The sequence below is a fragment of the Poecile atricapillus genome, chromosome 4 (genome assembly GCF_030490865.1).
Source record: "Poecile atricapillus isolate bPoeAtr1 chromosome 4, bPoeAtr1.hap1, whole genome shotgun sequence".
Taxonomy (NCBI): domain Eukaryota; kingdom Metazoa; phylum Chordata; class Aves; order Passeriformes; family Paridae; genus Poecile; species Poecile atricapillus.
In genome coordinates, this window is record NC_081252.1 from 23,057,656 (window position 1) to 23,074,099 (window position 16,444).

The following is a 16,444-nucleotide window of genomic DNA, read 5'->3' on the forward strand; positions in this document are numbered from 1 at the left end:
AAAAACTCTTATATCTTTTCCATGCTCTCTTAGGAGCAGAGATCTGTTGTGGCAACAACGGTAGAGCTTTTAACACATACAACTTTGGTTTAATGTTAGGAATGTCAATTGCAATTCTGAACCACAATCCTCTGCATTCTACACTAAAAAAACATACACCGCTAATTTTTAAACTCTCCTGAAAGAAGCGATGAGTAAACTAAAAAATATTCTGACAGTCACTTGGGAGGTTGAGTCATAGATTTAGCCATTGAACTCAAATTCTACTAATTACTTTGTTTATTCTGAACTCTGCTAATACATTTAGACAGGAATTCCCAAACTACCCATATGAATGCAGGTTTAAAAAATTGTTTTGCTTTTCCTTGTCAGAAATTCGCAGTATTGTGCTTCCAGTAATGCTCATATTCATGCATTCCCATGCACACTACTGTTTTTTGAGCACTTTTTCTTTCGGAGAGGAAAACAATTCTTTTAAAAATATATTTTACCTTTTTGCACTAATACAGCAAATGCTTCAATCCTGAAATTCACCTTCATCATCCTTCTGCAACATCTTAAGATAAGGCAGCCATGTAGGACAAGCATTAGTTTAAGCGTCTCATTCCTGTTTGTTCTCTAATCAACGGAAAAAGATATGCTCCTTAAAAAGACAGCAGGCAACACCTAGCCTAGGTATGTGGAACTGTCTCATTGTATTAGAGGAACCTAATTGCTGTTTTCTTTCTTTAAAGAAATCTACTTCTTTCCGAGAGGAACCTCAGAGAGACAGATTAAATTAATTGCCTCACGAGACTAAGTTTTTACTAGACAACTCAGTATTAGTCCAGAGAAAATTTTACAAAGATCAATACAAGTACAACATTGATACAAAGAACTCATTTGTCTCTTTTTGGTGACATCATGCATCTTTCAGGACTATGACTGAATTAAACTGCTTAGGTGTCTCCCATGTCCAAGACCTTGGATGCCAGCCAGCAGGTTCATTGCAGAGGTGAAGGTGCTAACACTGCACTGCATCACTGCAGTGACTCAACAGAAACCTTCTCATTCAACAGTGTTCTTGCACTTAGAAATAACTCTTCTGGCTACCACTGCAAGCTTCACCAGCATGTAAAACTCGCCTTCAGCACAAGCACCCAGGAACAGCGCCCACTGAAAGAACCTAGAAAAACTATCGACACCCGTAAGGAGTTTTAAGAGATGAGTGGATCCCCACAAGCTCCAGAGCAGTTTCTGAATACACTAGAGGGACAGAGCGCCCAGAAACACCAGCGTCTGAAGGCAGACACCAGATCACAAGGCAAAACACGCAGACAGTATGCAGTATCCATCTCTAGAAATTATATAGCAGCTGCATGCTGCTTTGGACTCCTTTTCCACCAAAGATCCACCAAGGTGTTGTCAAAGCCTTCCAGAAAGAAGTGTTCATATTAACTGCTAGCAAAGAAAGAAACCTGCAAGAGCACAAGTCTCCTTGCACAGACACACTCTGAAGGCCTTTCACTGTTATTATACTTCGGCTCTGCTACCAAAGCAGCAATACACAACTGATCAACAGTTTAGCAAACAGCAAGGGGAAATGGGAGAACAACTCCACTTCCATTTGGCTCAGAAATAGCTTTAGCACTGAAGTTTAACCCAGAACCCCAGTCACTGCCTCCATCTGATCACCCTGACAAATCAGATTTCTGGCATCTACATTTCTGGCCACATGCCAGCAACCAGGGAAAAGTAAAAAGCCCAACTTACTGAAAGAAGTTTGGTCCAAATACAGTGGCAAGATTGCAAAGATTCATCCTGTTCTCTACGTGATGTTCAGCAACCTTTATCAGGAACTGGCACAGGTACTTCAGCAGGCAGTAATGAGCATCAGGCAGCTCTTTAAGGAGTTCTTTCAAGTAACTTTCCTTCGGCATATCATTTCTAGAGTCTAGAACAAGGAAGAGAAGAAAAAACATATGTACATGGTTTTCTTCATCGCTGCCAACTTAATTACATGGGTGAGCAAGCAGTGGGAGCTAAAATTCACTCCTGCTTCTGCTCAGAGACACACAACTCCTCAGTTTTCCTCAGGGAACAAGCATGTTTCGTCTGAGGCTCACCCTGGCCACCAAGGGCGCCATGTCATTCTTACCTTTATGCTGTAAGCTTTTTCCTGAGCAGATTGAGCAGTTACAGTCAGCTAAGAGCTTTACAGCATGTTTATCCCCACCTGGCACAGCTAAATCTGCTTTAACTACCTCTATCAGATCCTCAGATTCCATGCTCCTTCTGGATGTCATCCCTATGTCCCAAACCCTTCTCATACTATTAGTTTTCCTTCCCATGAAAACCTTCAAAAACAAGAAAGCAAGAATGGTAAAACAAAGAGTCTCCTGAAATGCACAGTGTTATAACAGCACTACAGTAGCTTCTGTGGGTGACAACTCTGCTACATATTCATGAAGGAGTCTCCCTTCCTGGGACCCAGACTGTTCTGGGCACTGCCACACTCCAAAGAGAGTCAAAGTGTGCCCTCGCGTTAGAGAGTAGCCTTGTTATACTGCACAATCTTCTAGAATTTAGGTATGGATAAAAGTTTCCCATATTGAAATGAGTCACATCCAAGTATTAAAGTAAAAATTGCATGAACTGCACAGATGCTGTGTTTATACAGGCTCAGGTGGTGAACACAAGCTTGGCCTCACACACAGCTTCTACTTAATTGTGTCCTGCTGCTGGAATTGAACTCAAGTGCAAAATTTTTTGCTCCTCTCCTCTGTCCCAAAAACACCTTCCAAGGAGTGATTTGTACCCACTAAAATCTTGGGTTTACATGTCAATAAAAGCAAAGTTTTGAAAACAAGTCAGTATTGCCTCCCCATATTTATACCAAAACAGGATGTGTTAATCCTTGCAAATATTAATTTCTAATCTCCACAAAAATGGAATCTTACTGAAACTTTCACATATGCATGAAAACCCCAAGGACTCTGCAACATCACTTTAAGACAGAAGATCTCATGCCCTAAAGGTTTTCCGCACCAATCTAATTATAAGCAGTGTCCATTAGCATGAGGCCATCTGTGCATTTCTAGTACCTTTTGCTTTATTTATCAGCCCTATGGGCTGCTGGTGCCACTCTGCTGTATGCCCTGCTACCAGCATGCAGAGAAGACTGGCAGGAAAACATCCCATAGCTTGTGTTGCAAGATAAAAACAACATTTCACATTTGCTCCATGTTTTTTTAGAGAGAGAAAAAAAGGAAGGGTAAACAAAAATCTTTGAACACCATTTAATATATGTATAAACACTTCAGAGGTCTCATCTTTGTCTTTACCTTTCATTTCCCAGAAATATTCCAGGGCTGAGCTGAACAGTGTTTCAGGAGCAGAGTGCTTTGAAAAGTGGTTAGCTGTGAAAATTAGCAGTCTGTATAAAAATACATGAAAGTGACTCCTGAGAACTCAACCACTGGTTGCAGTATTATTTATGTTTTACAATCAGACATTTTTTATGGCTAATAAACAGGATTCATCTTGCAAATAGTTGGGCAAATGAGGTTTTTTTATATACTTATTTTCCACTTCATACAGCTGAAACTTGAGGGACTTCATTTGCTTCCAGACTTAGGATTCCCACCTTACCTGACATGCCTAATGCTGTACATGGCAAGAAAGCCTTTTTAAGTTTTATATGCATGGTGAATTCACTTTTGTGAACTCTGTTTTGGTACCACAGGACTTAGTAAGTATTCTTTCATCAGAGCAGACCAAAGTTTACAATGCCAGTCATATTACAAATGTTAATATTACATATTAAGAAAAAACATTTTAATCAATTGATTAATTATATCCTTTTCTTCCACAAATAATAAATTAGCTCCTTCAGAAAAGTCAAATATCAAATATGCATGAGGCAGAAAAAAAATCTGATTTGCTTGCTTATCACAACCCTTTTTTACAGTTACAGAGAGGAAAAAAAACCCATGACTTTACTACTAGCAATCAGCTTGGCAACAGCAAGAAATCTGATCTATTATTTCAGCAAAATTTCAAGAGGCTTCTGAAGGCTTTGTTAAATGGAATAATAAGGAATTTCAGTGCATTTGTACTTGCACTGATCAAAGTGGACTGTACAGTCTCTGACTTGATTACTAATTATCTTTTTATGAATCTTAAAAGAAAACAAAACACAACTAATTTCCACGTAGCCAAAACATTAAAATTCACCTCCTAACATACTTTTCTTCAGGTAACAAAGCAACTAGCACAGTGTCTTCTACTACAAATTGCCTGCAGTAATGATAAGGAAAGCCAAAGCCATCTCTCAGAAAAAATGTCCTTCTTCCATCACCATCACCCTGTCATCTAATTAGGCAATGCCCTTGATAACTAACTGCCTCCCTGAGTCTCCCACTGGGACTTTAGACTGATGGGTACTTTTTCATTTACTGGAGGAATTTCCATCCCTTCCAAGCTAGGAAGATGCTAATAACCACCAGAAAACATTCCGAACACAGTTTTGCACTCTGATAACGAACACAGCTATTGGGCCCGTGGCCTTAGTAGCATTTTCTGGGTGGATGTCCCTGTTGATTCACCATGATGTTTTATGGGGTGCAAATCAACATCAAAAATGTTATTGCTGGGCACAGCCAAACCTTTGTTCATTTCTGTACTTTCAAGAACAGAGACAGATACCACATCACAAGATCATGAGAAATTACCCTAACTGAAGGACATGGAGACACTGAGTAACATGAGGCAGCAAACCTCATTTACTGAGCCATCAAATTCCTTCTCCTTGTGAAATCTAAGAAAGAAATTAGGGCTTTGCTCCCTCTCCTCCTTCTCCAGTGAAGAGACAAGGGAAGGAACTCAAGTTTTTCTTCCAAAAGAATCCAAAAATCAAAAGTAATTTGTTGATTCTTCTGCTGATGACATTTCATGGATTTCAGCTTCATTTTTAAAAATTCCTTTTATAATTCATGGTGAATCTAGACAGTGACATGCATACACTGTATTCCATGCACTTTGTACAGTTCTCGGGACAAGTCCATTACTGCTATCCATGGCTGTATTTCTTCAATTATAACAACTGTTCAAAGCTGCTCTTTATTAGAGAGCAAAAATAGTCTTGAGTCATAACAATTCTTTGGAGCATCCCTCCTCCTTTTCAGTTTGCTTCGAAATCAGTCACTAAGGTTTACTGAGCTGGTAGTGACTATCAGAAAAACATCAAAGCACCAGGGTGGTTTATGCTATTCATGATTTTCAAGCACAGCATATCCAGTTCTTTTGAAAATTTTGCATAGGGGAAAAGAGGAAAATAAGAATGAAGGCTAAGAGGAAGGTGCTTTCAAGGCAGACAAAGACATTCAACTTTTTATTTTGGGAGCCTTCCAAAAGACATGTGCAATAGACAGCATCTTAGCCAAGGCCTGCAAGAGAAGCCTAGCTAGATGTGCAGTCAGGAAGGGCTTGAAGCCAAGAACCAAACTGGGGGGATTGGGCTGAGGAACGAAACAAAACCAGCAGCCTCAGGCCATGTCTAGGCTCAGCAGCCAGAGGACGTAAAACACAGAGGATCAAGGAAGCCAGCAAGGGCAGTTGGCACCTCAAAGCTGAACTAGGGACTCATTACTGAGGAACGAGTCCAGGAGATAAGTGAAAAGGACAGGCAGCCTCTCCAAAAATGTTAATTAACTAGAAACAGGAGTCTCAACAGTGTAGGAGGTACAGACACATTTGTGAGGGTGTTTTCAGTCTCATTTAATTTCAGCATACACCCACAGCTCACAACCAGAGGGACATATTTTCCAACAGTTCATGCTATTTCTGAACATATTGAGTGTCTCTGACATACTAGAGACACAATCTAATTCCCTAATTCATCTCTGTTCATGTTACTCCTTCATGTTGCCTGAACTTCACTAAAGATGTGGGATTCCTGCAAACAGGTGTGCATAATTGTTTTGCTGAAGTCTCAAATGGTGTGACCCCAGACGACTCCAGCCCAGAAGCACTGAAGTCACATTATCACAGTGCCCTCGCCAATTATCTGTGCTGTGAGGTGAGGAAGAGAGCCTATTGCTCAGTGTCATGCTACCACTGCATAGCTTCCAGCTGCCTTGCATGCTACCAGACTGGAGGGCAGACAGCAAAGCTTGCATCTGTCGGCAGCTCTCAATGTGCCCCGGGAAGCTGATCCCTGGCACAGAGGCAGCAGGTTGTGCACTGCAGTACCACGGCACCCACTGGGCTGTGGGAGGAATTAAAGCATTTCTTTCCACCTCTGCAGTCTATGGGAAGTGGAACTCCAGTCTCTCTCTGCCAAGAAACAATCTGCTTCAGACAACGTCCCTCAGACATGATCCTGCCCCAGAGGGAAAAAAAAAATCATGCCTTGCTGCCATCAGGAGCAGAAATGATGTAAACCGTCCTCATAAGAAGGCTGCCATCACAATCCAGCTTGAGACACCTCACTCTATCATTATGGCACTTTTCAGCGCTGTATTTATCCTTCACTCCAACATACTGGAGGAAGAGCACACTTCTTTTGCAACTCTGGTGAGTGTCATCTGCATAAAAATCCAGTTCCAAGAGTTTTTACTACAAAACAAACGTCCTCATCACATGGAAAATATAAGTTATTTCTCTAGCTTGGAAACAGCTCCGATAACACTAAAATTACCATAAAAACCAAGTTAAAAAAGGTGAAAATCATGTCAGAAGAGCCTGGTGAATCACAGATCTCTAAAGAATCAGATTCGGTGCACTGCTGCAGTTACCATGGTTAAAAGGTCAGCTCTCATCTGTTCATTTTCACAGTCATTGTTCAGATTGAAATTTGACCTCTAAAATCCCCAAGCACAAGCTGTATTTTTGGTTCTGCTTGTTCATGTAACTCAAATAGCTGCTGGCTACTGAGTGTTCTGTAAACTGACCTGTTGATCCGGAAGGGAGCTGCTCCTTCCCTTCCACGGCCTCCCATCCCTCTCCCTGAAAAAGGCAAGGCTGTTCACAGGCACCAGACAAAACCCTGCCAGCCACCACAGGCTGTGAGCAGAAGGAGGTATGTGAAACAGAACTCACGTCTTGCTGCTGTCCACTGAAAAAGTATAAATTCTATAGGATGAGCAATGTCAAGAAGCCAGAATGATGAAATAGCATTAAACTTTATTAGACTGAGTAAGAAAGGCAGACAGAGTCTGTATTTCACTGTACCTCCACTGGAGGGAATGAAACAACAGAAAGAAATTCACAGTACAGTAGCACTTTGTCTTGAGGAAAGCCAGTGACCTGTGAAAGGGGTAAGAGCTGTGCGTACAGTTCCTAGTATGTACAGATGTCTTAAGAGTCAGTGATCACGATACAGAAGATAAGGAATGAAAAGCCAGAGGGAATAAACAAGCTCAGACAGGGATTGCTGTATGGGAGCTGCTAATTTCTGGCTGAGGTTTCTCAAACTACAGCCCATTTTGCACAAGTGGGAACAGCTCTGCTCTGCAATGAAGCCTCAGCCACAAAAGAGATTTTGATGGATATTTTTCATCCCAGAACTCCCCATAAGGAGCAGCCTTTATTTATTAGGCACTGTGAGGAGACCAGCCAACAACAAGGTCACTCTCAGTGTGTCCCTGGCCTGCGCTTGCAACACACATCTCTGATCAACATCCCATCTCCCACTGCCACCGTCCTTCTCCAAGGGCACAGAGAGAATGCCAGGACACACCACAGGACACTACAGGATGTTTTATGGAGCTGCTTAGTCTTGGCAATATGCTGAATATTTATGTAAACAGAAGTACTTTAAGATTTGAGGGCAGCATGCAGAGTTCTGTTTCACACAACACTGCACAGGCTGCAGAGAGCAATGCCAAACCAGCTGTTTGGACTTCCTGAACACCAACAGGACAGCTTCTCTCTTCCATAATAGGGCAGATTATTTCTCTTTGATTTGGTAACAAATTTGATAGCTGAAATTGAAAAGGGTTACAGCTACAGGTAAAATTTGTAATTTTAAGTACAACTGTTTTTAACTAGAGGAATCACTCTCTAACCATTTTTATAGTAAGTAAAGTAACTATGTGTTCTTCTCAGGCCAAGATCTCAGCTGGCTTAAAAAATGCTGATAACAATCCCTAAAAATACACCAAAAGAAATCTAACATAATCCTTAAAAAACCTTTCCCATGCAAAGCTTCAACAGGAGGGAACGCAGAGGTTGTGACAGAGCTTGTATTTGCCTTCACTGCAGACGTGTTGCAAAGTGGCTCCAGATTCAAAGTTATTTTTTAATAACTTGTTGACTCAGAAACAGTTTGACCTACTCTTTTCACAGTTTACAAAACGAACACCCAGGCATGCACTCTCCTGGTACCATTTTGCAACCAATACCCTTGCACAGACTTTGATAAGTGAACAGATAACTCCTGCAATCCTGCACAGCTGGTTGATCATTTAACTGCAAGCAAATGCCCACCTACCTCTTAAACTTAATCTGAACACAATGAAAATCATCAGTGCCTTTTGTAACCACTCATTGATGCTGTGTTTTCTAGGGCGTGAAAAACCCTTCAAGTTTTCTTCAAACTTTACAAAAGCCTTCCCCTTGCCACAACAGCCAACTGACATTTTTCAAGTAAGACTTTTTATTCCCTAATCAAAATTATAATGGCACTAAGCTTGATCTTATTGTGAAATACAGGCAAACTTGGCTATGAAGACACATCACAGATGGATTTTTGCAGAACTGGGTTCATAGGTTACACCAGTAAGTTTATTTGGAAATAAGAAAGTTTGGTGAGTAAATCTGCTAAGTAATGATACCCATCTCATTTCCCTAGAAAGTACTGGGGATTTTGCCTTTCCTGTGGGAGACAGAACAAATTAACATTTCCACAAATACACAAACAGCACTGTTCACTAAGGGCATCAGTAGTTCCTGGTACAATACACCAATATGACCTTTGTGGGGGACAGAGATCTGGAACAGCAAAGGTGTGACTTATTTATTTATTATTAATTTACACTTAATCTGTGAGTTATGAGAAAGAACACAAATACAGCTCATGAGTCAGACTTGGTGAAATCTAAAAGTCCCCAAAGAAAGCACAGCAATGACCAGAAAATAGGGACTTTCTAAAACAGTAGCACCTTCCTACACAACACTTCCTGAACCCTATCCTTGTGCCCCAGACAACTTTACTAAATAGGGAAGGTATTTTACACAGTTCACATACAACCTGCAGCTGAAATGTCTGCACTCAAGGTAAAGCACAAAGCTCTTCTCCAGTGCACCATCAACACTCCCTATAGCCCACAAAACAAAACAGAGAAAGAAAACACATGGCACTATTCTCACTCCTCTTGGAAATGGCTAAACCTCCTCTCCACCGAAGGCAAGAAAAGTGGAAGGGAGACCTCAAGACAAGAGTCTGAGAACTTTTCATCATCTTCCACTAGGGATACCTGTCAGAGAGCATGTTCCTTCTCTGCCTTCTCCAGTAACTTTACCCACTCACCTTGCAGCTTCTTAGGAAAACATACAGAAGAAGTGATGACTGCCTGCAGCAAGAGAGATGAACTGTCAGTGACCCACATGGTCAAGGAACAGGGCCAACCACCACTTATTCCACCTACCACCACCAGAGATTGTCAGATACAGATGAATTAGATTGAAACTTGAATAATCCTCTTTAAAATGATTTCTCAACTTTCCACAGCAGAAGTGCTGCTCCTTCCTATGGCTGATATACTACTTGAAGGTGGATGAGGGGGCAGGAATAAAACAAAAAAAGAAATCCCCCAGGTTGTATGCTATGACAGGGAATAAAACATAAAGTCTGCTGTTACTTGCTAACTGGTTCTTTTTTTTGATGGACAATCACATTATTCAGTGAGAAGCAGAAACTTTGGCAGTGTATGCTTTTGGCCCAATCTGACACACAGATGAAGTTCTCACTTCTCAGAATCCATTACAATGAAAATGCCAGGAACCACCCCAGTAAACAGAAGTAAATCTATGTCCTAAAGAGAGTGCAATTATTTTCTACAAGCATACCCTAAAAAGACAGCTGATCATTTCACTTTTTATTCAACAGATATAACTGGATTAGAAAATCATAAATAGTCCAGACTTTACTACATACATGAGAAACATTTTTCTGCCTCTTGTAACAGAACTGCTCATCTAGGGGAGGTAAGAGCTGAAGCCAAAGCAAATGAGAAACAAAGTAAGTAAACTAAGAAACCAGTTATCCAGGAAGAAAGTGCATAGAAGGACGAACACTTTACCTCTCACTTACCCTGGTAAAGCTGAATGAACCTGGGATGTAAGGCAGATGTGATAATTCCATCTGGCAACTCTCTCAAAAACAGTTTCAGCAGACTGGCTGCTGAGTACACATCACCATCTTTAACAAGTTCCACCTCTTCCCCACGCTCATACTGCAGACGCAGCTGCTCCACCATTTTCATGCTGCCGTTCACTCTGAAGAGACCTTCTTGTGTCATACCTGTAATTATAAATTAAGATTGAGCTAAACCACCACATCCCAGTGACATGATGAAACAGATGTTCTAGTTTGAATAACACAAACGTAGTAATACAAACAAGGGCAATTAATACACCACAACATAAAAGAAAATACTACTTTGTTCCCAGAAATTCCCTCTAGTCAGGTAGTTGGATTACCATCAATAACAAATACTAATGACAAGACCTTGAGGCCTGGGATACTCTTTTGGGGACCCACAGTACTGCAATGCCAATGAGTTGTCTCATACCATGAGAACAAAACTGAGACAGACATTTTCCATTGGTATATTTCAACAGAAAAGGATCCTAACAAAGGACACTAGAAAACACTTCAGCTGTTTCGTTTTTGCAAGTAGCCCATTACCTTGAGCAGGACTACCATGCTAACACATGTGATTACTTCCAGCTTCATGTTCCAGGACAACAGGTTCTTACCTGTGACCATCATGAGGCAAAAACATCTGATTATGTGTGCTGAGTGCAACAGTAACTCCATAGTGAGTTCTGCAACTTTATGGTAGTAGTAAATCTCAATAAGCAAATAATGCATTGTGGACAGCACAAAGTATTTCACAATGAAAAAGAAATTATATCAATCACTACAGGCCAGACACCCCACACCCAGTAAAGGAGATGTACAAAAAAGTAGGCTTCAACAGTAGAAGCCAGGCTAATCATACTAAGTTGAACAACACCTTCTAGGCATTTGTTAAGATTCAATACCTGCTGTGAAGACCCTAAAACTGACCTCAGTAAATTATTTTTTCTCTAGAACACTTTCACCACAAAAATTCTGCCTTTCTAATACTGTGTCTATAGACCTGCTTGTCCTTCCTCAGAAGCTTAACACTAAGAGGATCGAATATGTATTGTTTTCATCAGTTCACACTAGGCATCAAGGAACTGCTATCTGACAGAATGCTTCCAGTCCAGGAAATCAATTTTGAGGCAGCAGAGTTTGTAGAGAAAAATAATCTCTTTTATTGGACTAGAAGACAAACTGCTCCTAGTAAGGAGAAAAAAATGGACAAGCACTCAAACATTTTACATTACTTATGTGAGATACTGCTGGCAGAGTTTGTATTCCTGCATTCACAACATAATGCATTCTCATGTGACATGCTGTGCTGCCATCTCGAGGGCAGAAAACGCCTCATCACATTAAAGATTTTCGTTTATGAAGCACTAGGTGAGCAAAGGCCACAGCCCCCACACAGATCTAACTTCCCTCCCCTTCTCCCACTCATTTATGGAGATAAAGAGAGGCTAGAACATCCTGAAAACAGTAGTTAGAAACTACCAAATACAGTACAGGGAAATTTGGCTTCATCTATAAATTTGGAAATATGCAGCTTAATGCAAACTTAGTTTAAGAAAGTAGCTGCCCAACAGTCAGCTCAGCCTGGGTGACGGGACCTTTGTTAAAAATGCCTTCACAGTTAACCTTGCCACTAATTCAGAAAACAAACCTTACACAGGCATGGACACCAATTTCAACACCTTTCCATACAAGAGGGTATCTTTGAGATCTTGCTTGCATTTTTGAGAAAAAGAATAGCCTTTATCTTTCTCAGGGCCAGACAATCAACTTGGCATTCAGATGCCCAGCTCATCTTGCTGCAGAGTAAAAAACTTGGCTTGTTTAGTCCATGTTTGGGATACAGTTGTGTGGGATTCCAATCCTTTTGGAATCCCACACGACTGTATGGGATCTTTTGGAACACAGAGCACAGCCCACAACTTGCAGTCAAGAGTGTCGGTCAGTTTCTGGTTTTGATTAAACTCTAAATGATGGAAATCTTTTTTCATTTTTTTTCTCTTCCAGTGTCCTAGCAAGCCACTTTAAGGCAGGGTGAAGTATATCAAGCAAGATGCTGCTGTGTAAAGGTAGGATCATGTTTTAAATTTGCATTGTACCTTAATCCCAGCTAATTTTCAAGCTATGTTTGCATCTATAAGTTTCTGAGGATCTATCAAGATGCAATCATAGACTCTATGCCTCTACAATTTGATTACCATTACTGAGCAGCTAATAGAAAAACCTTAGGGTTAAACCAGATGCAGCTCCTTAGAAGATGAAATTACCACCACAAAACCTTTTCTATTGTTGACCAAATGCCATGCAAGACACCTGTGCACCAGTGGTGCTGTAGGTTTCTGCAAGGAGATGTATTTCAAGAACAGGAACTAAAGTCCCATTAAATGAATGCAAAGAGAAACTAAGAACTGAACATCTACTTTCTTGAGGGGATTAATAATAACTGGAATATATCTGAAAACCTGTAAGAACATGTATTACTTTTCAATAATATTCTCTGATGGCATGTGTGTTTATGTGTGTGCCTGTGACTATCTCTATACAGAGAAAGTGTTAAAAACAAATGTTTTGCATCTGGAAGATGACACAAATCTTCACAAATGGAATACATTCCATTTATAAACTGAACAGCATGTTTACAAGTGTGCTGCTACCTAACACTGTAGTTCACCTTTACAAACATGCTAAGAAGTAAGTTTAGTATCAAGGCAGAAAAAAAAAAAAGAAGCAAACCACATACAGTAACATTCTTTGCCTGTGGTTCATGCCACAAAAAACCCACATTCTTCCCTTTGAAGAGTCTTACATAAAGAATGCTACTAAGGAGAAGTGGCTCCACTAAGCTTACCATGCTGGGTGAGGTACTCCACTATATTCCACACAACTATCGGAATTCCATTTTTGCTCAGTCCCTGCTGCTGGAGCTCCAGAAGACTCACACCAAACACCTTTGGACAGGTCGTGTCCCTCTGCTTGTTCAGTGGAAGCACAGCTATCTTTTTCATGTCCTCCTTCAGTCTCACAGCTGATTTGCTTTGCTTAAAGGAGCAGAAGGAAAAAAAAAACATGCATTAGTCACATTTGCTGAAGAAGGTTGTGGTGTGGTCACAAAAAAAGCACATCCATCAAGAATGGCTTTTACGCTCCAGCACAAGGATTTTTCCCCACTTCGTTTTAATACACAGGAAAAATCCTCTGTGAAGTATGAAAGTAAAAATGAACTGAGAAAACACTAGAAGAGGAACTAGAATGTAGGTAGTCTGTAGGTAAGGGAGAAAGACTTTTGCAGACAAGCTTGTCACTAGAATAACAAGTACTATGGTACTGGGAGTAAGCAAGCAGAAGACTGCTGGGTTAATTCAAGAAAATCACATGGGTTACAAAAGCAACTGGACAAACACAAACAATCCCAATACACCACCAGTAGCTCAGCTTGTCTCCAGGATGCCTTTCAGGGCAGTACTCTGGAGAAGGTTCATTACACTCTTCTTCCAAATACTGTTTCCTAGGGATTCATTTTGGCTACTATCAGGTGAGAGAGATCCTTATGAAAGATTTTCTGTTGTGTTTAGTATCTTCTAAGTCTGAAATTTAATTACTGAGGTTTTAAGGTTAGAAAGGGGACTATGTAATCTAATCACACATAACAAGGGGGGTGGAAAACCCACTGCACAATAAACCCTTAATCCCATAGGTTCTTCTGGAGGCACAACACTCTCACAAGTTTTGAGTTGCAGTGAGAGAGAAACCATGGGAGGATAGTTAATAAAACCCAGGGGAATAAAAAAATATATGGTTAATTTATAGCACTGATAATAGGCAGAAATCTTAATCAGCCTACAGGATTGCACATTTGGGAAGACAGTTCAAGGCAGAGCAGCAGCATCACCCCACCACAGTTGCAATCACTCTGCAGGAACTGGGAGCCACTGCTACCAGAGTTCAATCTGTTGAAGAAGGCCACCACTGGCATGGTGCTTAAAAATAAACTTATTCCTACTGTGTTTCATCAACAAACTGGTAGTAGAAACTGTGCACATGGAGAATACTGTATAGTAACACAAAAAAGTGCTCAGACTCTAGCCTAAGTCTTGACACTTCACTAAAACAGATTTTATCACAGCATACATATTTTACTTTAAACAAGCCTTTAAAATCCCTTCACTTGAGATACAATATTTTTACAGTAGTCTGTAAGCAACATGAACATCTGCTGTTTTGCTATTAAGCATGACTGTCCTTTCAGATATAAAATGATCTGGCAGTTCACTCACTTGGCTGTGCTTTTCCCATTAAACAGTTATTTGAAGCATATGTGTGCTCTACGGTCCCAGGTCCTACACAACACTCGTGTGATATTTACAGAAGATGTTGCTTATATAAACATCACAAGTATGTTTTACTATTTGTGAAACAGAACTGCAATATAGCACTGACCATCTTATAAATATTTATAATGAACAGTAAATTCACCAGTGTTTGAACTAAAATTTGACTAACATTAAAATACCACATCTCTTTTAAAAAGACATGTTCCCATTCAAGATTAAATGAATAATAAACAATATTTATTCCAGGAAGAGACATGACAAGAGAAAAATCATGTAGATTAGGTTGAATTCAGAAGACAGCAAAAATCCTTTGAGCAGTTTCTGAGCAGCTGTGATGCTCAGGAAGCTTTTCCAATTAAGGCCTTCAATTAGCCTCACAATCTTGCTCAGTTACAGGTTTCCAGCCTGTTTCAACATTTGAAAACCTGAGTCACTGAGCTGGATTTACTTGGGGAAACTCACTGTTTAAATCCGTTTGAGAACCGACAGACATTGCCATGTCCAGAGAAGCAAGAGGAAATTTTTGAGCCTGTTTCAAGATCTGAAGAGGCTGTGCTAACTAGGAACAAAAAAATTATGCGGTTATCCAAAACACACATCTAACCAAAATCAAAATAAAACCATCCCCTCAAAACAGCTCTGAAACAAAGAGTTCAGTGTTACGTTGCCTTATAGATGGAAGATCTGACTTTACCCAGGGAAAACGTGTCCAAGTATTAATGCCACTGTTACTGATTTCCAAAACTGGGAAAGCAACTTAATCATCCTTGCACGATGCCGCCAAAAAGTGCCGCCCAGACACTTGGAAAAAAAGCTATTTATACGCCACAGGGACGCACTTTTACAGCTCATCCAACAACTTTAACGCAGGGAACGCGGCAGCGCAGTTGCTCTCTGGGTTTAAAAAAAAAAAAAAAAAAAAAAAATTAAAAAATGGGGGGGCGGGCGGGGAGGAAAACCGTAAAGAAAACCGCCTGGAATCGCCTTTACGAATCTCTGCATTTCCTAAGCGAGCGGCAGCTGCCGAGCGGGAAGAAGGAGAAAGAAAGAAAGAAAGAAAGAAAGAGAAAGAAGGAGAGAACAGATGGAGAGCGCCTGGGACACGGAGAAGGCGGCGGGCCCGGACCGGCCTCCCTTGCCCCGGCCCCGCGAGGGACCCCGGCGGAGGGCGGGGGCAGGAGAGGCTGATCCAGCCGCCATCCAGCCGCTCCCGGCCCCGCTCCGCCGGCAGCGCCGCCCCGCTCCCGTGCCCGTCCCGCCGCCTGCCCCTACTCACGCGTACGGCCAGCGCCCCGGCCCCCATGCCGGCTGCCGCTCCGCCCCGGCCGCCCGCCCTCGCTGCTCCCGCCGGGGGCCTGCCGCCGGCAGCCCCGGCCCCGAGGTGCCGCCCGCCGCCCCGGCCCGCCCCGCCGCCCGCGGGGGGAGCGGAGTCGGGCCCCCGCCTCCCGCCGGAGCGGCCCGGAGGGCTCGACGGGGGTGGGTCTGCCTCCCGGAGCTGCCCCGGGTCGTGGCGGGCGGAGCGCGGGCCCCGCGGCTGCACCGAGCGGCCCCCGGGCATCGCCGAGGCCCCGGGCCGCGCAGCCGGGACCTGCCGCTCGGTAGCGGGGCGGGGAGCGGAGCGGCTCCGCTGGCGTGCGAGCGGGGCTCGGGCAGAGCCGCTGAGCCCGGTAACGTTAGCGGGGTGCGGGGGAACCGCAACCGCGCCCGCCCCAAGGGCGAACGGAGCCGGGCAGCGGGGCCTGGAGGCCGGGCAGCCGCGCCCAACAAA

The 16,444-nt window shown here is 42.2% G+C and overlaps 1 protein-coding gene across 5 annotated transcripts in view; it reads right to left on the reverse strand.

Annotated features, from left to right (window-relative positions):
* The window catches only part of FAM13A (family with sequence similarity 13 member A), a 125,934-nt gene extending 109,869 nt beyond the window's left edge, over nucleotides 1-16,065 (reverse strand). For all 5 annotated transcript variants that reach the window (XM_058838532.1, XM_058838531.1, XM_058838529.1 and 2 more), the window contains exons 1-4: nucleotides 15,953-16,065; nucleotides 13,194-13,383; nucleotides 10,295-10,504; nucleotides 1,753-1,933 (exon numbers count right to left, since the gene is read on the reverse strand). In XM_058838532.1, the coding sequence (XP_058694515.1) occupies nucleotides 1,753-1,933; nucleotides 10,295-10,504; nucleotides 13,194-13,383; nucleotides 15,953-15,979 (608 nt within the window). In that variant the 5' untranslated portion in view covers nucleotides 15,980-16,065. The remainder of the gene's footprint in view (nucleotides 1-1,752; nucleotides 1,934-10,294; nucleotides 10,505-13,193; nucleotides 13,384-15,952) is intronic.
* Between the last annotated feature and the right edge of the window lie 379 nt (nucleotides 16,066-16,444).